At 34.3% G+C, this 21,041-nt stretch overlaps 1 protein-coding gene across 2 annotated transcripts in view; it reads right to left on the bottom strand.

Moving 5' to 3' along the window:
* Positions 1–852: 852 nt before the first annotated feature.
* Positions 853–21,041, bottom strand: part of LOC125070937 (steroid hormone receptor ERR1) — a 35,484-nt gene continuing 15,295 nt past the window's right edge. For both annotated transcript variants that reach the window (XM_047680962.1, XM_047680961.1), the window contains 7 exons: positions 13,399–13,524; positions 11,646–11,888; positions 11,100–11,318; positions 4,750–4,935; positions 4,045–4,203; positions 3,715–3,887; positions 853–3,621 (listed from right to left, as the gene is read on the bottom strand). In XM_047680962.1, coding sequence (XP_047536918.1) covers positions 3,456–3,621; positions 3,715–3,887; positions 4,045–4,203; positions 4,750–4,935; positions 11,100–11,318; positions 11,646–11,888; positions 13,399–13,518 — 1,266 coding nt within the window. In that variant the 5' untranslated portion in view covers positions 13,519–13,524 and the 3' untranslated portion in view covers positions 853–3,455. The remainder of the gene's footprint in view (positions 3,622–3,714; positions 3,888–4,044; positions 4,204–4,749; positions 4,936–11,099; positions 11,319–11,645; positions 11,889–13,398; positions 13,525–21,041) is intronic.

Raw genomic sequence — 21,041 nt, 5'->3', positions numbered from 1 at the left:
ATATACGAAAGGCCGAGAAATGCAAATGAACGCAAATTGGAAATCGAGGTCGACAATTTCAAGTTAAGCTTTTCTAAGCACCTCCTACATCTTCGGTTTATTTTCATTCCCAAATGTATATAAAGACTGGACTAAAATAAAATTGACGCATTTTTCAATTCAGATAACGCGCTAATATTATTATTATTACATTATCTGTGGATTTTAGTTGCCAACTTCACTGTAATCTTGTGTGAACGAGAAACGCTCATATGGTGTAATGTGTATTAGAAGAAGAAAGCAAATAAAAAACCTATATTGTATTTTCTGAGGTGCGTCTGTTTCTTTTCTCGTCAAATCTTGTATGTGATGATTTTATTGTTTGGGTATTTTGTCTCGTGACAGTGTTTCAGTATTATTTCAATAATATATCCAATACATTAGTCAAAAAGATAAAAATACGACTTGGAAAATAATCTAGTTATTTTAACTCATATCCATTACTAAAAAATGTACGGTGGATGGAATGGAAATCATTAATGTATGAAGATATCAAAAAAATTGCCAAAAAAGTTCTCTGTGCAACGACAGGATGCTTGGTCGTCAATAGTACCAAAAATGTTGATAATTTCTATTATTACTTTGGAAAAAAAAATGACATTTATCTGGTCGTCGAAGATGCAATTTATTCCTCAGTTAGGGGCGATTGTTGACCAAATATTGAGCCTATCCAACGTTTGTAAAATACAACATTTTGTTATCAGTGAAATAAGTACTATCTGTTCATTTAAGAATTAAAAAATCAGCCCTTAATATATTCATAAATACTTTTTTATGGGAAAAATAAAAGATGCCTTTTTCATCATTTTATAATTTATGTCACATTATCTCCAAGACCAATTCATATAATCCAATAACTTCTTGTATTCAAACATACAATTCATTCTTACAAAAATAAGAGACAGCTGTAAGTCCTGTACAAATAATATTGGTCGGTCATGACTATCGAAATACTCGGCGCCATCTTGTCCTCACATAAACAAAATGGTGCCAACTTTTTAGAATCATAGAAAAACATTTAAATATAACCATCTGTTTGATATTTGACAATGAATAACTGAAATGGACAATGGTGCGGATGCTTTGACACACGACATCTTAAAATAAAGCAATTTGACAGTACTAAACATATTGCTATATTTTTCTCATGTTTCTTTAGTCTTTAAGACCTGCCAAATCGTTAGAACTACACTAAAATATTGTATTAAGCAGAACAGCACCATTATCTATGACAAAGTCTGTCACTTACATCCACAAATATTAGAATTATAATATTGTAGCTTGTACGCAGTTTCATATTATTTCGATAGTACTAACACGCCGCGGAAACAATGAAAAGAAAAACTTAAAATCTATTCTGGCACATCTCACATTTTGTACATCTATCACACCGAACGCTGCATCAGCGAGAACATTACAAATTATAAATAAATCGAATATTCTTAACATAAGAATAACTACAACAGGACGCTTTAAATAATTCACTGGAAATAACCATAACCGTTTTTAACGAGGATAAAGTTTTATACACACATTTATAAAATTCGTCAAATTAAAAGGTCATACAGGCTAAGCTAAAATTAATTACTTGTATAAATATATATATAAACCTTCTTAAAATGCGACTGTGTAAAAACGCCTAACTCTTAAATTATTTATATACCTAATCACTACATCATCTTATTAAGATTATACAAAGAGATATCTCAACAACCAAGCTGTTTCGACAACATTCCAAATCACATACGAGTACCAAATTTTTTGTTATATACAAAATAAACCTTTTTTCCGGACATAGACTAAAATATATTGTGATTCAAGTTTTATAAATAAAATTTAGATTATGTCAGGTCCAAAGATTTGATTTTTCTTTGACGAATTTTATAATTGCATACACTAGCTTTTTACAACGATCAGTAAAATCTCTCAAATTTTACATAATTGACAATTATAATATTTTCAAAAAACCATACTATTTATTGCGTTACAATTTAGGTACATAATTTTCTGTTAAACGATAACTATTCAATACATAATAAATGATTTAAAATATTCTAGACTAAAATTTCAGATCATCAAAAGATACTTTACCGATCGCGATAAACTCCACTTATTTCATAATTCATATTTACTTCATAAATGACTGAATGGTAACAGATTATTGAGGTATTCAGTATTACAATACTGTTCCACTTTATATTCTCTTAAAATACAACATTTTTATGTACAATTTCTTTTTGTTTGCAATTCATACATCGATGGTAAAACAGTCGTTACAACAATCCAAAAAATACTCTATAGACATTAATTATACATTACATATATAAAACGGTAAGTGGAACAGCTCTAAAAATATATTGATTTAGTATAAGACTATAGTGATTCTTTTATTCTTTATTACTGTCTGTGGTTGGTTGGGTTAACCCGCCATAAATATAGCTGATTTGGAACGAAGTTCTTTTACGTAACTCACAATAAATTGAACTGGCAAATATCGTCCCGTAAGGGGACGTTATGCCTTTCTTTCGTCTTCTATTGTATAAAATTATTTTAACTCTTTCTGTTGTTATTGTTGTAATTTACACGGAATTTTTAATAACATTTTCGTCATTGTTATTTTTTATTGTCAATACTTGTTAGTTATTTTATTGCGTCTGTTATTTAACACATTATATATAGGAGAAAGCCACTTCGTTCCGACCGGATGTCACTCGTTTTTAAACTGATGTAGATATTTTAAGTCAGGTTAAAAAGTATCATTACAAAGTGCAGATTTGAAGAATTAATCAAACCGCGAACACCGACAACAGTGAATAAAGTGTAAAACGTACTTCGTACGAAATAAACGATAAAACAAATAGAAAAGCCGAATACGGCTACCGCGTATGAAATTCACAAGTAATTTACAGTCGGGGAAAAAATGCCACTACGTTCTATAATATACTTTATCGGCTTTGCCGCGAAATGGTTACACTATACAGCGGCGTTAGATTTAATACGGCGAATTATTTACAAGCCATACACTTCGAACGACTTCAATAACATCACTCACACGTAAGCGGCTACCGACCGACTAATCCGATTCTTTCCTCGACCGTATTTTAATCTCGAAACTTCACCAAACCGTAAAACTAGATATATTTTTAATATTATACAAAAATAGTAACAAGTTTTGTACTAGATCCGTCCATCGTTTTGTACATAAGACGCGGGGACGCGACGTCGTGCAACATCAGAGAAAAGTCAGAATTTCGAAAATTCCAAGATCCGCCACTTCACAGCCATAAAACAGACGTCGACCGCCGAAACATAAATATATATACACTATCACATCACGTCCGAACCGCTAAATGCAGACTTAAATATGGCAAACGAATCCATCGACGACGCCACTGTGATATGTGGGGGGGGGGCGCCTACCGCAGGCAGGCCTCCAGCATCTCCACGAACAGCTTGTTCATGGGAGCGCGACGCTCGCGGTGCACGCCGGCCCAGAAGCGCCGCACCGACACGTCGGCCAGCCGCAGCGCCGGCAGCACCAGCAGCAGCTGCTGCATCGCCGTGTTCGCGTTGTTGTACGGCCTGCGGGCGGACGGGTTTACAGAGCGGAACGATTTAAATTTTTAGGAATATAAATGTCGTTCATCTCTTCTAAAACATGAGCGCCGAGCTAACCTGAGCGCGGAGACGGCGTCGTTGAGCGCGGCGAGGATGGCGTCCCGGAAGCGCTTGAGCGCGGAGTGCTCGTCGATGCGCGCCTCGGAGTTGGCGAGCGCCAGCGCCTTCAGCAGGTAGCACTCCTCGCGGTGCGCGCCCGCGCGCTCCAGGCGCCGCGACACGCCCGCTATCTGCCGGCCGAAAGCATCACCTGAGCTCGGACTCTACCATCGGACTGCCGGGATCGGTTCACAACTTATCGACTTATTATTGAATATTCAAAATGTAAGGTCTCCCAGTTTTCCGGCTTTTTGTATTCTTTGGATTTAACTGATGAACACGGCGTACCTGCAGGTAAAGGTCGTGTGCGCCGAGATCTCGCGCCTGCTGCTCGTCCAGCGCGAGCTCGGCCGCGAAGCGCAAGCGAGGCGCGCCGCCCGCGCACATCGAGCGATACGCCACCATCAGGCTCAACATCTCCGCCCACGTGCTCTGCAGCAGCCGCATCTGTGGACGCCGCGCGGGAACGTTACACGACCGTCTTATACGGGTATTCTTAACTAACGTAAAACACTTCCACAGAAGGGCAAAAGTATAATATAACTAAACAAATAAAACACAACTCGGGGGTGTTATTATACATGTACATGTGTGTGTACACTTGATGTATTTGTTTATTTGTAACCACCAATCTCTCACTTTCCTGTGATTTATGGCGTGATTTCGTATAAAGGTTGGCCGTCGATCGTTACTTAGTACCGTAGTCAGATTTTACACATAATTATTATTAGACTACCGTAAGGCTCGCTCGTTTTTTTCTATTATAATGATATTATAAAGAAGTGCATTAAATGTTTTCACGGTACTGTTCGCACAAAAAAAAAAGATTAAGGAATCCCTATATTAACGACGTTAGTCGTAAATGTTGTAATAATAGACATAAATGATTAAGACAACATGTAATAGTTAGCTCTAATATGTTTATACAAAACATCCACAGCATCACCTTGAACTTATTTAAAAAAAATAAAAAACAATTATAAAAAAATTTACCTGATCATTAAGCGCCAAGTCCGTGAAACCGGGTATCTGTTTCGCCCAACCGATGACTCCCACCAACTCTCTATCGTATATGTCCGCTAGCAGCGCCAACGTCCTGGCCGTGGGGTCCGTCACGCCCGGCGGCGGAGCACCACATGTGAGTAATTCAGGCTCGTAAGACGACAGAGCTTCTAACACCTGAAAATAAAAAAAAACAACGACATATTAAATCTAAAATATTACCAAGACCTGATATACGTTATTGATTCGTTTTTTTCTTATTTAATTTTGGGACTTTTGTCCAACACAGTTACGCCCAGTCCCATTGTCCCTCCTTCCTTTTGTTTAAACATTATTTATTATTTACAGCTATTAGTTATAATTTCAGGAGCATCCTAGCAGATTCTGATAAAGGAACTGCTCTGAACTGATCCAACATCGAACAAACGTGCTTTTAAATTAGTTAAGAGTAACTTTCTCTGATTCTTAGTCTTATCACATTCTATCAACAAGTGATACAGATCTTTGATAATTCCACAGTTATCACACACATACGTTATCTTGTATTTGTTTATACCGATTGACAGCGACCGTCCAATCAGAATACGTCCAAGTGCTACACCGCCATCTAGTGGCAAGTTAAAACGATAGCTTAAACGTATATATGTCAAACTATCATGGAAATCGCTCAAACGGTGTCAAAGTATTTAAATATCAAACAGATAATACTTATAATTACTTAATTTATATATTTATTCAATTAACAAATAATAATATACTTAACATTATAAATTAGCGGAATGTATACATTATGTGCATGACCGCCCTAGTCGCTTATTGGCTTTAGCTGACCGCTTCTGGTAAAGATCTCGAAAACCAAATGCGAGTAAAGGTGATACATCTATATATTATAAAGACGACTGTAACTCTGTCTGTCTGTGTTGCTCTATAAGGGTCAGGCCACCGAACCAAATTGAATGAAATTTGCTATGAAGCGAGGTAGAATTCCAAAAAGACACATTATAGTATACTTTTAAATGCCTCACACCTGACGACCAACCCTTAAAACGCGGGCGAAGCTGCACAGCTTTTGCACGACGACAGACATAAATAAATGAGTTATGACCTTTTTATTTTACATAAAATTCTTTTTTTTACAAAATGTTACGTATCACCTTCATGCACTCGTGTCTTCAATTGTAAAATAAGTAGGAGGAAGTCTGCGGTTCTGAATGATTGTTTGTTAAATATCTATAATACACATAACAAAAACGTATACAAATTTCTCATCTGTTTTTATGAGAAAATTGTATACAAACGTAAAACTATTTTTATTGTTTCCTAACGAGGTCGTGTCTAAAAATTTAAGTAAAATAATGTAAATTCGTATACGATTACCACAAATTTTGAATAATGATGTCCTTGAATTTCCACCACGCAACGATTTCTATTATATAAAAATAAGTAATAAAACATGACTACTCACGACATGAAATCATTTTAAATACAAATTTTCATAAGGTAGCTATACTTAATATAGTTTGTTAATAGACGATTCAAAAGTGCTTGTAAAAGCCTACTTGAATAAAATATAATTTTGATTTTGATAACTCCATGGAAGTCAAGAATCTGCTAGACACTATGTCAAATAAAATTGTTTCAACTTTGTTTAATTTATAAATACTTATATTTAAGAATTAATATTTCATAATGAATAAAGCTTAATTTATTCCAAAAGTTGTCCAGTAATAAAAGGCCGAAGAGCAACTGGTACCTAATAATAAAATTGAATAAAAATTATAAAACGATATGTACATATGAACTTGTTTTAATCTATTTTAGAATTCATGGTCGTTTAAACGAAGGAATGATTGACTATCGATATTATAGTTTATGACATCGAAAAATTATGGCACAGTATGATAATTAAAATATTTAAAGGAAATCTAATATAGAATATTAGAGTAATGTAACCCAAACACACACACATACACGTTTCACACATAAATATGTCAAACCCATTTTGATAATAACACAAATTAATTAGTTGTATACACAACACGGTATATTTATATGTTACAGCCAAAGTAATAAAACCGGATATTATATATATTATCCAACCATTATTTATAATGTCTACTCAATTTATATAAAGTGATAATTGGCGCAGAACTAATCACACTAACTAGTTGAAGACTTGGATAATGTATTTAAAAACAAGTAGGTATAAGTAAAGATTATAAAATTATATTTGTAGCAATATTTTACTGTTATTTAAAAAATAATAATTATAATATTTATTTAAGAATTAAAATAACATTGTCATTGATAGTAATTATACGTTTATTGACATTGTTTAGGGGAGAGTCGGTTATATCGTACCACTTTTTACTTTAACCTAAATATTTCGACTATGACAAGACTTACAATAATTATTGTATATGAAAAACAAAGTTTCATATTTTACCTTGCTAAGACAGTGGAATCGGTTCCATATGTTTTTTGGTACGATTAATATGGCAGTACGATATAACCAATTCTCCCCTATAATCTTATTTAACTTTAATTTATAAAGTAAATTAGACCGTATTTATTATTTTGGCTAATTTTGACCCGCTATTATGAATAATACCCGGATAAAGTGATTAATTTATCACAATGTCTAGTCAATGTTGCTATTACATATAATGACCAGTCATTATGTATAATAGCTATTTAATCACTACGACTGTAACATATACATTCGCCAGTATAGCAACAGTTAAGTTTTCTCCTAACTGATCTTTACCACTGCGAACTATTTAAAGGCCAGTATATAGTTATTACAGTGTACATATGAGTTCAAAAAAATTCATTAATGAACTTTATTTCTTCCAGACTGCCAAAATGTCATACTTCATTAAAAAAGAACTAAACCAATACATAGAGCATATAACAGTAGACGCCGCGTTTTTCGAAGAAAGTTTTCGTTTATTAAGTCCAATAAGACAGCAATCCGACTGGTTCGGAAGGCCCCACACTTCGTCACGCTATTGTAACTCCCTAACTCCAGAACGATATGTGAGAAATCGCAATGTACCAGGTTTATTGTTATGAACGTGCACAGAAATCCTTATTACGTCCTTTGCTTTTCGATACGATTCAATAAAAAAAATTTAAACCCGATACGGTTCTATTCTAAGCCCAAAACTGTTCCATATTTAAATTATATAAAAATAAATATTCAAAACGGGGATTATGATTATTAGATACCTTTTTGTTTCGTTCAATCAAACTGTGTGGCCTTGTATCAACTTCCTGGCGGAATCGTTTACGTTTTTATTTGTTCATAACCTAACTCAATCCATTCTAGAGGAGAAACCTTGAAAGTGTAACATTAAATTACCGCTACACTCGCTGCGTTTTAGATAATAATTAATCATGACAAAAACATATTAGATGTTTCGTTTTATGTTAAAGTAATTTAATATAGTTTTATTATTATTTTATTAGAAATTTTACTTTATAGCAGACGAAGGGTCTTTTTATTATGAATAAAAATATTGGAATGCTAAATTACTGCGCAATTTAGAGCGAATTTATCAAGTACTTATAAAAACGGACTGTATTTTAAAAGATAATTTTACGTGAATTTTTCATAATGGATGTTTAAAATAAAAAACGAATCCGCCTAAAACTTTAGACAAATATTTCCACTAATGGCATCAAACGAAACATTGGTAACATGACTTAAAGTTAAGCTACTGGATATTCAATCACAGAATCCATAAAAGTAAAAGGTTGTATATATTCCAATACCAGGCCTCTTGTCGTATTAAGAAAAAAAAAGGTTTGAAGACAAATCCATCACGCTGATCCAATTTACACACGTGGAAGAATATCATACCATACATTTTGAGGAAACATTGAAGTAACGTCTTAGTTTCCAAACCTCTTCAAAACGAGAGGAGACCATAGCCATAGACCCAGTTATGGGAGATTTACAGTCATTTACTTTTTATACTTCGAGTTAACAAGAAGGAAACTGGTTTGAACCGGTTATCAAACACAAAGTAAAAAGCAAAAATAACTACACATTTAAAAAAAAATACCGTAACATTCTGTTGTAGATCTTGTTACAGACTTTCAAACATGTTTATTGCCAATTAACATGGACAATATCGAAATTTAAATGACTATCATTATGTATTAAGAAACTTACGAGTAAATGTTATAATTGAGTCTGACGTGTTCCGCAGACGGCGTCTAAACTTTCACTAGTCTAGCCTTGCTCGTTAACTATATCTATGACCCCATAATCACAAATTCAAACTATAAAAATTCAAACTATATTCGAGCCAGACCACCCAGATGACATTCAAATTAAAGTTCGTAACTACACGTAAAAACTTGTTACATCACATACATATAAATCTATTCACACACGAAGACGCGCTGTTATAACATTTAATTAGCGTTTAATTATTAAAAATATAATTTAATTTGTATTTTTTTGCTGACCTTACTCTTAGTCGTCTCACGCACACTAAGACATTATGTAAGCACAAGTGTCGCTTATACTAATGCAAGCCGATAATTTAACGTAGAGGAACGCAGGAGTGAACATTTTTTTATTGAATGATATCGAACCTATTTTTTTTTTAAATCTTATTAAATAATATACATGAAAAAACACTATTTCCTATACTGTGTGTGTTTAGGTATATACTGTGCAGAAAAAATCCTTCAATTTATCTGTATGATGTATCCGAGTGACAATTCATATTTAGATTCACATTTATAACACCGTATACCAAATAAGTAAGGTTAGATGAAAATGTTACTGAAACAAAGAAGATTAGGTACGTAAAATGGATTAAAATCTTTGACGACCAATTTATTACGAGTTTCTTGATGTATAATCGTTTTCTATTAGATAAAATTCGTTCACTATTAACTATTAACTAAGGATTTAATTTGTATATATTGTCTCTCACTTTCTCTCTAACACTCACACACACTTCATTGGAAAGTTTTAATGAGTTTATTTGTAATAGAATTCTATTACAAATAAACTCATTTAAACTTTCTTCATAATATAATTTAGCAAGCGTGGAACAAAATGAATACATACATATTATGTCTACATATATATTATTTTAAGCATTAAAAAAAAATATAAACAATAATTACCTAACGACATAGTATTAATTTTAATATTAATCAATTTCCGAATTTACATTAGTCAGTACATTACACAAAAACCACGTAAAACTCTCAAGACATTCCACTGTTACGTCATATCGAGAAAATACAAAAGCCAGTTGGTTAGGTCGTGGTCAGGGTTGACACATTAGCAAATTTAAATATAAAAGTAATATATATATTATATTCCAACCATGACAGGAAAAAAACTAAATAAACAACATTTGACAGTAAATTGACGCGATATCATTGGTCGAGAGGTTGATTAATCTATGATATTCACTATGGATTTGCAAAAAAAAATGGCGTTTTGAGCGTCGACGAAACTGTTGTTGAAATTTTGTAAGTAAAATTATAATAGAAATAAGTGATTAAGTGTAAAAGTGTTTTATTATAAATAAAGATATATTAATCATAAACTCTTAATAGTGCACAACATAGCTGAGTGATTAGTCAAATCGCATGAAATACCTAAATCTAAGGTTTGGTTTATCTTTTTTCCTACTTCCATTGGAATACTTGTTTTTCTTTCATCATGAATCATTTTTAAATTGTTTTAGATCAACTTTTGTAACGTTTGAATGAAATCTTTCACGCAGAATGTTTCATTTTAGTATTATTATTTTTATATGGGTAGGCGGTCTGGACCATGGGCCATCTAATAAATAGTAAGTGGTTATCACTGCCCATTGACTATACGGTAAAAAAAAATATTAATCAACCTTGGGAACTATGATGTTGTGCCTGTCGTTACACTGGCTCATTCACCTTTCTAACCGGAACACAACAATACTAAGTATTGCTGCTTGGCGGTAGAATATATCACTACCAAGTGAATAAAAAAAAAATGTCTATACCTCAAAAGCAAAGTATTCTTTATTCAAGTAGGCTCATGAGCGTCATGTTACAATGTGGAATTAAATGTAAAAGTACGACCGGGTCGGAAAACAGATAGTACAGAGAAAAAACAGCAAGTAACTCAGTTACTCTTCTCCACCGTTTGAATTGCAGAGTTTATCAGTAAAGGACTACAAAATGTATATACTTACATATATGCCTGTATCACACTGACTACTAGAAATACTTTCAAATTTATGCGAGCTATATGAAATATTATCGGTACGGTAGGAATATTAAGATGCTATCGGTTTCTACAAGGTGGGTGCGCGTGCCCTTACTTTGATCTCGTCGAGCTGCGGGCGCGGCTGGTTGGCGGCGGGCTGGTCGGGCGCGCGCCGGTACTTCTGCCGCCCGCCGCGCACGCGGTCCAGTCGCACGCCCTCGCGCAGCATGCCGGTCCGCAGGCACTTGCGGAACCGGCACGCCTGGCACGCCTTCCTCCTCCGCTTGTTTATCTCGCACTCGTTCGACGCCGGACACGTGTATTCTATGTTGCCCTGGGAATTAATTCTCTAAATTAAATAAAAAATAATATTTCTATACTCTATTGCTAATTCATGCATTTAGTATTTGAATTTGATAAAATATTTCAGTAATGAGTAGTTAAAAGTAGATGACTGGTTAAATCCTAATTCACTGCCTTTTCGTGTGTCTTTTGTAATGAGTAAATTGTACTCGGCTGTAAGTTCACATGCGACAGAACTAATGGTTAAATAAATTCCAAACTTAAGAGGGGAAGTCTTAACAGCGGAGCATTGAATGAAATTGAAACGTGCTATTGCTGTTTTTTTTATTTATCTATAATAAAGTGAAGTAACACTGACCTGTATGGTTCTCTTAAAAAATGCCTTGCACGCTTCACAGCTGGCGACACCATAGTGGAAGCCCGAAGCCACATCCCCACACACGAGGCAAAGTCTGCGCGGCGCATCATCATCTCTGGCGCCGCTCGCTGCTGCAGCTGTTGTCGACGAACAGTGTTGCTGTTCCGGGCTCGTATTGCCCACTATACCACCCTCACCGGGTGACACACAGAACCTGACTTCTTCTTTAGGTTCTAGTTCAAGCTGAAACGGAACAATTTCATTCCAAATAGACCATAATAAATTCCATATAAATCCGCTAAAACGTCTACCAACTAAAAATAAGCAACGACAGTCATCGTTTAAAAACTAGAATTGAAGGTAAGCAGGTATTACATCATAACATGTATTTATTAATACTTATGCATTAAATCGGTGTAAAATTCAAATCAATACAAATGACCAAAAAAAACAAGCTAGGGTAGCTTAACGCTACTGCATTCTTTACACGCCAACAAAACGTCGTACACTTAAGGATATTCGTGTATCCAACAAACACATTCTGTTTCCACCAATTTATTGATATCTCATACAAACTTTTTACAATTTTAGCCCCTTGTCTGAAGTACATACGCATAGCTATATAATAATAATACTTTTTATTAACTCATTATGTCATCCAATAGACTATTCCAACCACAAGAGGACGTAAACCAAATCCATATGACGCGATATCATTGGTCGAACTTGAATAATCTATGAAATCAATTGTAAGTACATTGGCTTAAAAATGGCATTTTGTCTACGAAGCCGTAAACGAAACTTAATAATAAATTAATAACACAGGTATATTAATCAAGAACTGTTTATTCTGCTCAATATAGCTGCGCTTTTTTTCTCATATTTACCGGGTAGGCATATGACTCCACTCCACCTGATGGTATGTGGTAGTGGAGTCCAAACGCGAAGACGGCCATTACAGTCGGGAAGAATGAACTGCACTAACCGCCCACGCCATGCCTCGCAAGGGTGCACGATTCGTTTAAGGAATCCAGGTGATTCAGAGGAGGGGAACACGGGTGCTGGTAGAGAATTCCATTTTTTGGCGGTCCGACACAGAAAAGTGTTGGCCATTTTCTTCAAATTAGCAAATCGCATGGAAAATCATTCCGTCTTTGTTTGGATGCAATGACGTTCAGTACTTAGTTTTTGGTTTGGTAACTATAGCCAAGCTTCCGTGCCAGTCAATAAATAAAAAAAAAGTACAAAAATGCAAAATCATGTTGCTGTATCACAGGTATCGCTGTTTAGATATAAATTCTAAATTCTTAACGACGACGTTTATGATCATTCAATACCATTACGTTCAAACAGCTAAACGGATTCAAATTAAATTAGATTATTACGGAACGGAGACAAGTGTAAGTCTGTTATCATACACGTAACATAATATTGAGGTAGGTACAACCAACGAGTTAACAATAGAATAATAATTTCTTATTCCTTGAATAAATACTAGATCGGAGCTATGAGAAACATATTTGGAAATGTTTGAATTTCGACATTTTAACTTTTTTTATGAAAGGAAGCAAACGTGTTATGTAATAAGTTGTATCATCTGCTCATATACAATGAAACGAAAGAAGTTTAACAAATTTGGAACTCAGCTTGGAATCCCATCTACTTCTCACACATCACACAAGGGAATGCTTGAAAATACTCAGTGTACCTACCACATACAAAGTCCTACATCAAAATTAGTATCTCTACTTACATTACACGGCTCCAAGAGCTGCATGGGTCGGTGTTGCTCTGAAGGAGAGTATTGCGGCGGTGGCTCGGCTTCCTGCTTCACTCTGCGTAACAACGGTTCCCCGCTCACCGCCGACATCATCTGTACCTGATATAAACATCAGTCATGAGAAACATATCTAAAATTATCTATGAGTTTATGGAACGTGTACATTTTCTTAACCAACTCATTAAATGACAACTGATTGAGCGTCTCGTTGGTCTGGCTGCCCTCTGATGGTAAATGGTAACTACCGTCCATAGATAATGGCGCTACCACTGACTAACTCAAACCGGAACAACTGTTTGGCGGTAGTATATCTGACGAGTGGTTTGTAGGTATATTAAATTCAAACCAATTCTCAGTAGCAGAGCAACATTTGGAAGTTAGTACTGTTTACAATCACGTGCCTCGGAAAGCAAGTAGGTATGGCTTGAGACTGAACTCTCTCCAATCGTGTGGAATTGCCGTTCCATCGGATCATGGGTATAAGAAAAGAGACATAGTGATTAACACTATAATATTTCCTGCACAGAAGGTCTCGCTAGATGATTGCTACCGTAACCGAAATCATTAACCCAGACATCACCATCATCATCATGGTCAATTACATGATTACTCTGCTCAGTTCTGACAATCTGGTGTCTGTCAAAACGTCGTGCAAAATAATAAAAAAATTGCTCCAATCGGAATCCTTTAAGCCCTGTCTGATCCTTTTTTAATTTTATATGTATATAAATAAATACCTATAGAGGTATTATACGAAATACTAACAAAAGAAAAAAAATATGTTTTAGTTATATCTTTATAACAAACTCATCTATGCATCTCACTAACTTAACGGTACGTGATCAGATAAGCGACGAGAAATACGCATTTTCGATCCTCATATGTTGACCTATTGTCGAATCCACTATTTCATATCCATTACACATTACATTACAACTTTTTCTAATAAATAAAGAGCATTAGCAAACCCATGATAGCCGATGAGGGCTAAGCTTGAGCTCGGAGGTAAATTAGTACATCTGATTTTGACCATAGTTTTGGAAACTCGAGGTTATTTTATTACAGGCTATGAAGTTTTGAGATAATATTTCACGGGAAGTAGAGCAAAACTAATAAAACGTCACAGACGAGAAGCCGCAAAAAAACAATTAAAGTTGATGAAGCAAAAACCCCTAATCGCTTTGACTCATTCTCGCTTATTACATGATAGCGTGTTAACAAAGACAAAAAATGGTTATTTAATACATCGACTATTAAATAAAAAAACAACTTTCTAATAACGAGATAGACTATGAACTTAATTATGTATGCCATATAACAAATGATAAATTGGAGATAATAATGAGAGGTAGGTACCGCAAAATAAAAGTGAAAAATTCATTCGAAACAAATTATTATTTATATAAAATTGATCAGAAACAAAACAAATTATGCTTTTATAAAATAAAAATAAGCGGCGCGATAAGTTTGGAGATAATAATATGTACCAAGTCGGATAGCGAAAATAAAAATTATCTATTTACGACAAAGTTTTCAAGGATGCGATGCGGGGTTCAACGCACTCTTGACATTGTCGGTTTCCGATAAAAAAATATATCGTGACGCAATCAGTAGTTTTATACAAAGCACTCGATCACGCAAGACCTATATAACGTGATAAACGCCGTTTCATAATTCGCGTACAAGCTATATTATTCCAAGATTAAATATCAATCCAAGTAAATAGAGTCCAGAACTTAAGGTACCAACACACGAAATTAAGTTTAAGAAAAACAAAAACTTAATAATACTAAAAATAATTATAGAAAGTTTTATTTAAAACATTAGGCATCGATAATTTGGTATCGTGTATTATATGTAAACTTAAGTTTAAGAGATCAATAGGTTATGATAAATATTAATTATAGTTACAAAACAAAAATACAATTTCAATTTTTACTTCACAATAAATTGAAACTCGTACACTAAATAAAATCGTCTCTAATTGATCAAATCTTTCGAGAAATATTTCAATGTTTCCGTTTCGTTAAACACGAAGTAACCGAAAAAAAAAGCCTTGGACTTATTTTAATGACTACTAAATAATTGTACAAAATATAACGCACGCGGCAAGACTAACGGATACGTATTATGAGTTTAGGCTAGACGCAGTAAGCCTATCCCAACAGCAGCGTCGTTGCGCGTTTGAACATTCGGCCGCGGGGGCCGGGGCGCCATGTTACCCGAATTGCCATTTATCTACGAGACACCAAGGTGAGCCCACGGACGCACGGTCGATGAACTGAACGCTTGTTATTATGAATATCTATTTTGCGCCACAACGCGCCGAAATTCTCGTGCTTACGCGATTTATATCGATTTCAAGGTCTCCCATTCTACCATTTTTTGTTCGCAAGCCAAATTAAATTACAAACGCTCAAAAGATAATAAGAGTAAAAGTGGCTCAGCCAGGATGATAAAATTTCAAAGTAACGGAAACTGATTCTTGTAACGTTATTTTGGGATTACTAATAAAATTTCAAAATGTAATTTAACGATCTTTACTTTTTGACAACTGTAAAAACATAGATACCTATCTAATGATAAAAAAAAAATACAATTTATGGTATCGTACAAAGCAGTAAGATACTCGTATATTGTAAAAATGAGATTTATACACTGTACCAGTGTATATATATCGTAAGTATCTTAAGTTATTAATACCCGCATACGAGAATCCGTGAAACATATTTAGGTTACCGCGGCCAGTCGGCCACAGCAAAAACTGTTGGATTAAAAAAAGACTACCTCAACCCGAGACGGGTTGAGTACAATTGTGTATAATAATTTCGACAATCAAAACGTTGTTCAAATGTTGATTTCAAAAAATGTTAATGGTTTATAAGGTAAAATATTAATAATTTTTCCTTTTGTACACTATTAAATTGATGTGATTTTATTTCTTTAAAACAATTAATTAATTAATTGGTACATAATAAAATTCAACAAAGAACGTTTAAAATAATCTTAGTAACATAGTAATTAATAATAAAAAAAATTAATAATTTTCGATTGAATAAATTTTTAAAATAAATCGGTAATTCTTTACGATGAAATCATAAAAAATTTAACACTCACTTCACTAGGCATACATGTTGTAATTTAATTTAATGTATCAATGGTAGGTATTATATTATAATAAATTGTAGGCAAGAAAACACTTATACGTATCATGTTCGACGTTTTCATTTTAATGTCGAATTTCATATAGAGCTGTTTGAATCATTCAGAGGTTATTGGATAATGAAAGAGCTTAAGTGCCTCGTTAAACAGCTCAGTGGCATGTTTGGTCTTATCAGATTTTGAGAGTTCGGGTGTACAGTGAACCAATATTTATTCACTTATGAATACAATTATTACAGTGTACAATACAAATTTAAAATTGGCCGTCTTGAAGAAATCAGTCCGGACTTTACACCGAAACACCTACGACGCGCCCCACCCCCCAAACACGCGGGAAAACACACAGTCGAAAACTAGTTAAACAAAACATTACCTACATATGATTTATTTCCTTTCAAGATATCCTTTATAAAATGCAGTATCAATCCTTAAATTATTCAACCGTAACGCCGTCTGGATTAAGCATTCATGATATTACCATGACGATAAGACGGGCATGTCAATGCTAATGGCAATAAATGTATGTAGGTACCTACCGGTTTTTTATTTAAGAATTAACGGAAGAAAAAAATTACAAAGACATCGGCAGAGAACCTTTTTAGTAAGTATCTTTGTTTTAATGAATGTATGGTTTTTATTATAATGAATTCCATAACTTTTTTTGAGTATAAATAAGTAGTTTTCGCCTGCGACTACGCTCGCGTTTTAATGGTTGTTTGACATGTGTTAGGCATAAAAAGTAGTCTTCCTTCCTTGGATTTTAAGCTTGCTTGGATTGTAAATACTCGAGTTACTTGCCGGAATTCAGAATAGGTGGTAAAATCAAAATTAATTTTCTAAAATAATAATAATAACACGATTCAAAAGTGCTTATAAGGATTGCTCTGTATAAGTATAAATAAAATTGTATATTGTTACAATAGAAATATGTATAGTAAGTAATCACAATCAGACTACGCAACGCTGTTATAGAAACGGAAAAAAAAGTTAGCGTCGCGACGGCCTATTGTTTATGAAAACCGGACCTACCTCAACACGACGTTTATTGAAACCGTGCTGTATTTTTCCATACTTATCATTTCTTATCTTATCCTTTTATTTCGTTACGAACCTTGCAAGCTATTGGTACCTATGCGACATTAATCAGTTGCCACGCTGTCTCAAATGTATGTTTTTAGATTAATATTCGCATAATATGTATTATGGGTACAAGACAATTATGTGTATGTATTTATTTTTTGTGACTCGACATTTATATTCTTAAAGTATGTCAAAACTAAATATTTGATTATAACTTTGGTGTTGCATCAATGTTCTTTAAAAACTCACAAATTATGTAATCGACAACAACAAACATTAATTTATTTTAAAAAATATCTCATTAAAGTCTCAACGAAACGGCCTTGAATTTCAAGTTACCCGTAGGTTACCCTTCCAGGCGAGTCCGCACCAGCACGCGCCGTACGCATCGGTCCGTAGAATCACAAACGGTAGACAATTTCAAAATAAGTACAAACTAAAGTCATATAAATAAAATAATTTTGAAGTCTGTACATTAATTAATGCATTAATATGGACTATTAAATCTAAAATGTGAATAAAACGTGGGTTGAAAAAGATTTATTTCATATTTGTTACTAAGAATTCAGAAATTAACACAACATACGTTTAATATATTATAAATAAATACTAAACTAACTACTTCTTCTTTGCTAAAAAGACCTCGACCAGTTTTTGCTTGATTTTTTTTTTATCAATATAAAAATGTAATTTTGGACAACTTGATTTATACTTCGCGAAACCCAATTATTACAAAATGCATTTGTTCAGGCGTTCCGTATAGTTAAGTCAGGTTTGGTTTAATATTAAAAGAGTAGGTATATTTTAATTTTACAATTTTATTTTAGGTGTCTACGAGGAAATTCATGATTATTACATCATCAAAATTACTCGAAACAATTATTGTGGCAAAGGAACTTATTTAAACAGCTGTCGATGTTGCCATATCCACATCGAAGATTTGATTATGCATAATCAATCGTAATCAGCACACATCGAGACTCTTTAAAAATACGATAAAAATTTAAAGGGCTTATGGCAGCTGCATTTTTTTTTTCATATACTTACTTATAATCTCAACGATCTTATTAGTATAGATATGCAATATTTGCGTGTGGTCTGCTGCCCAAGGTCGGCACATTAGCTATTCGCCGCCGGTCGCCGATGACTTCACTACAACATTTTTATCAAAGCGCTGTATCTTCGAGGCAGTTAAACAATAGACGACTTTGTTCGATGAGACAAAATAAACAAACGAACATAACGCTAATTTGATACAAATTTTAAATTTCGATAATTGTGAACATTTATTATAAATTTACCAATAAAATTACAAGCAAAGTTATGATGAATCATTATATAAACTTCGTGTTTAATCAGCACATATATTATGTACATACTAGTAGGTACACGTTATGTAAAAATTCAATGTCAATTATTGTAAGGTTGTTCACCTGTAGAGGTCCCGGTATTACTGAATAGCAATGGATAAAAACAATAACAATGTTATCAAATTCATTTGTGTTGCAAATGTCGAAGTAGATTAATGAGAAAGGTAATATAACTCGAACGAAATTCAATATGTTTATTCAAATCTATTGCAATAAAATTACTATAGACGATTAGTTCATGGCTCTCATCATAAATCACATTCCTTCAGTATGTTTAAAAATAACAGTATGTAGTTAAGAAGGTATTTATATAAAACCAAGGCCTAAATACCGTGATTAGACGAATATAAAAAAAAAATCTCCAGAACGAACGTGTCATGTTTCAAAAACTCTAGCAACGAGTTTACGTCATAATTAAAAATAATCTTATCATATTAACCGAAATTATTATTATACAAAATCTAAGGAAAAGGAAAAAAAAGTAATTTAAACACAGTTCGAAATCACAAGTACCTACAAGTTGAAAAAAAAAACATAACTGAAATTAAAAGGTTACGACGAATAGCATTTTTAAGTAACGATTATAATTCTCAAATGATTACTTTTGGTTAATAATTCATCAATGTCAAACCGCGGGGCATGAATTGGACGGAGTGCATAATTAACGTCAGAAACATCATAGACATAATGGGTGCCTTTGTTCGAAGCAAATTAGCTAGCGCAAAACCATCGTATATAGCGTTACGTATGGGTAGGTCAGGTTCGCACGCCTACGAAAAGCTTCGCCCAGGCAAATTCGGCGGCGGCTGTGAGGTAAAAATAAGTAGTGGGGGTATGACAAGCGGGTTTAGAAGTAGGGGTGGCGGGGGGAGGGGGTTGCGTCTAGACTGCGGCCTTGACCGCGCCTGTTTCCGCGCGATCGAGGTCGAGTCGCCCCTCAGCCCACAGACCGAGTGCGGAGCGATGGCGGACTGGAAACGGTATACAGTAAACCATACGTTCACCGTTCAAACACTACATTTGGGTAAATAATTAAGAGAAACTAAATATAGAGATCGAAATCTTAGTCATCAAAATAATTAAGGATTTGCTTTAAGTTCGCCAAGGATACCAATTTCATAATTTAAAGGCAAAACGAATCGGGAAAAATCATATTTTCATATATCATAATTGATTATGTGGATATAAAATGACGTTATCAAAAATAAGGTAACGCTGAATGCATTTAATCGATGCGAGTGCTTAATAAATTAGTCACGATCAAAACTCAAGCAATGAGGGACGATAAAAATTAGCTAGAACAAGGCGGTCGGTAAGGCGCAAGGCGGCGTCGCGGTCTGTGAACTCTAGCGATTCGACATTGCGCCGACATTGAGCCGAGCTAAATAATGCAGATAGCGGAGGGTTAACGACCGACAGCACCCAGTATCAGCACGCGGACGAACGTAACATTCAAAAGAACCTGAAGATAGAGAACGTGACGCATGTTATGTAACCACGCTGTTGCGACCTACCCCAAAACCGAACTTAGATGCTCAATTAGCACCACGCGTGAGACACGAGTTCCGGTCGCGATAACTATAACTCTTTCTAGTTAACAAAAAAAACATTTTCTTGTTTAGACAACTCGAATGAATATCTTATATTTTAGCTCAAAAATGTTATAATTATGGAATAATCATCGTAATCGGTATTTCTGTGATTTGTAATAATTTTTTTAGACTAACATATCGTATTTTTTTTTATCTTTTTTTTGACAATTCCTTGTTTAAATACGTATGAATTTCAAATCAATTGAATCCTGAATTTTAGATTATAATACAATTCAAGGAGTTTTGTTTTAATGAATCTTGCGTGATATAAGGAAAGTAGGTAAAAGTAAGATCAGAGGCGCCGTACAATTACTATTAGGAAATTATTCGAGGGCAGTGGATACATGCAGACTTAGCCGCGAGGCCCCCTCGCCTAGGGGGCCGTGTAGGGAGGGGAAGAGGAGGAGCTCAC

Source organism: Vanessa atalanta, chromosome 18, assembly GCF_905147765.1.
Source record: "Vanessa atalanta chromosome 18, ilVanAtal1.2, whole genome shotgun sequence".
Classification (NCBI taxonomy): Eukaryota; Metazoa; Arthropoda; class Insecta; order Lepidoptera; family Nymphalidae; genus Vanessa; species Vanessa atalanta.
Note: the sequence above shows the minus strand (reverse complement) of the source record. Positions and strands in the feature narration are given on the sequence as shown.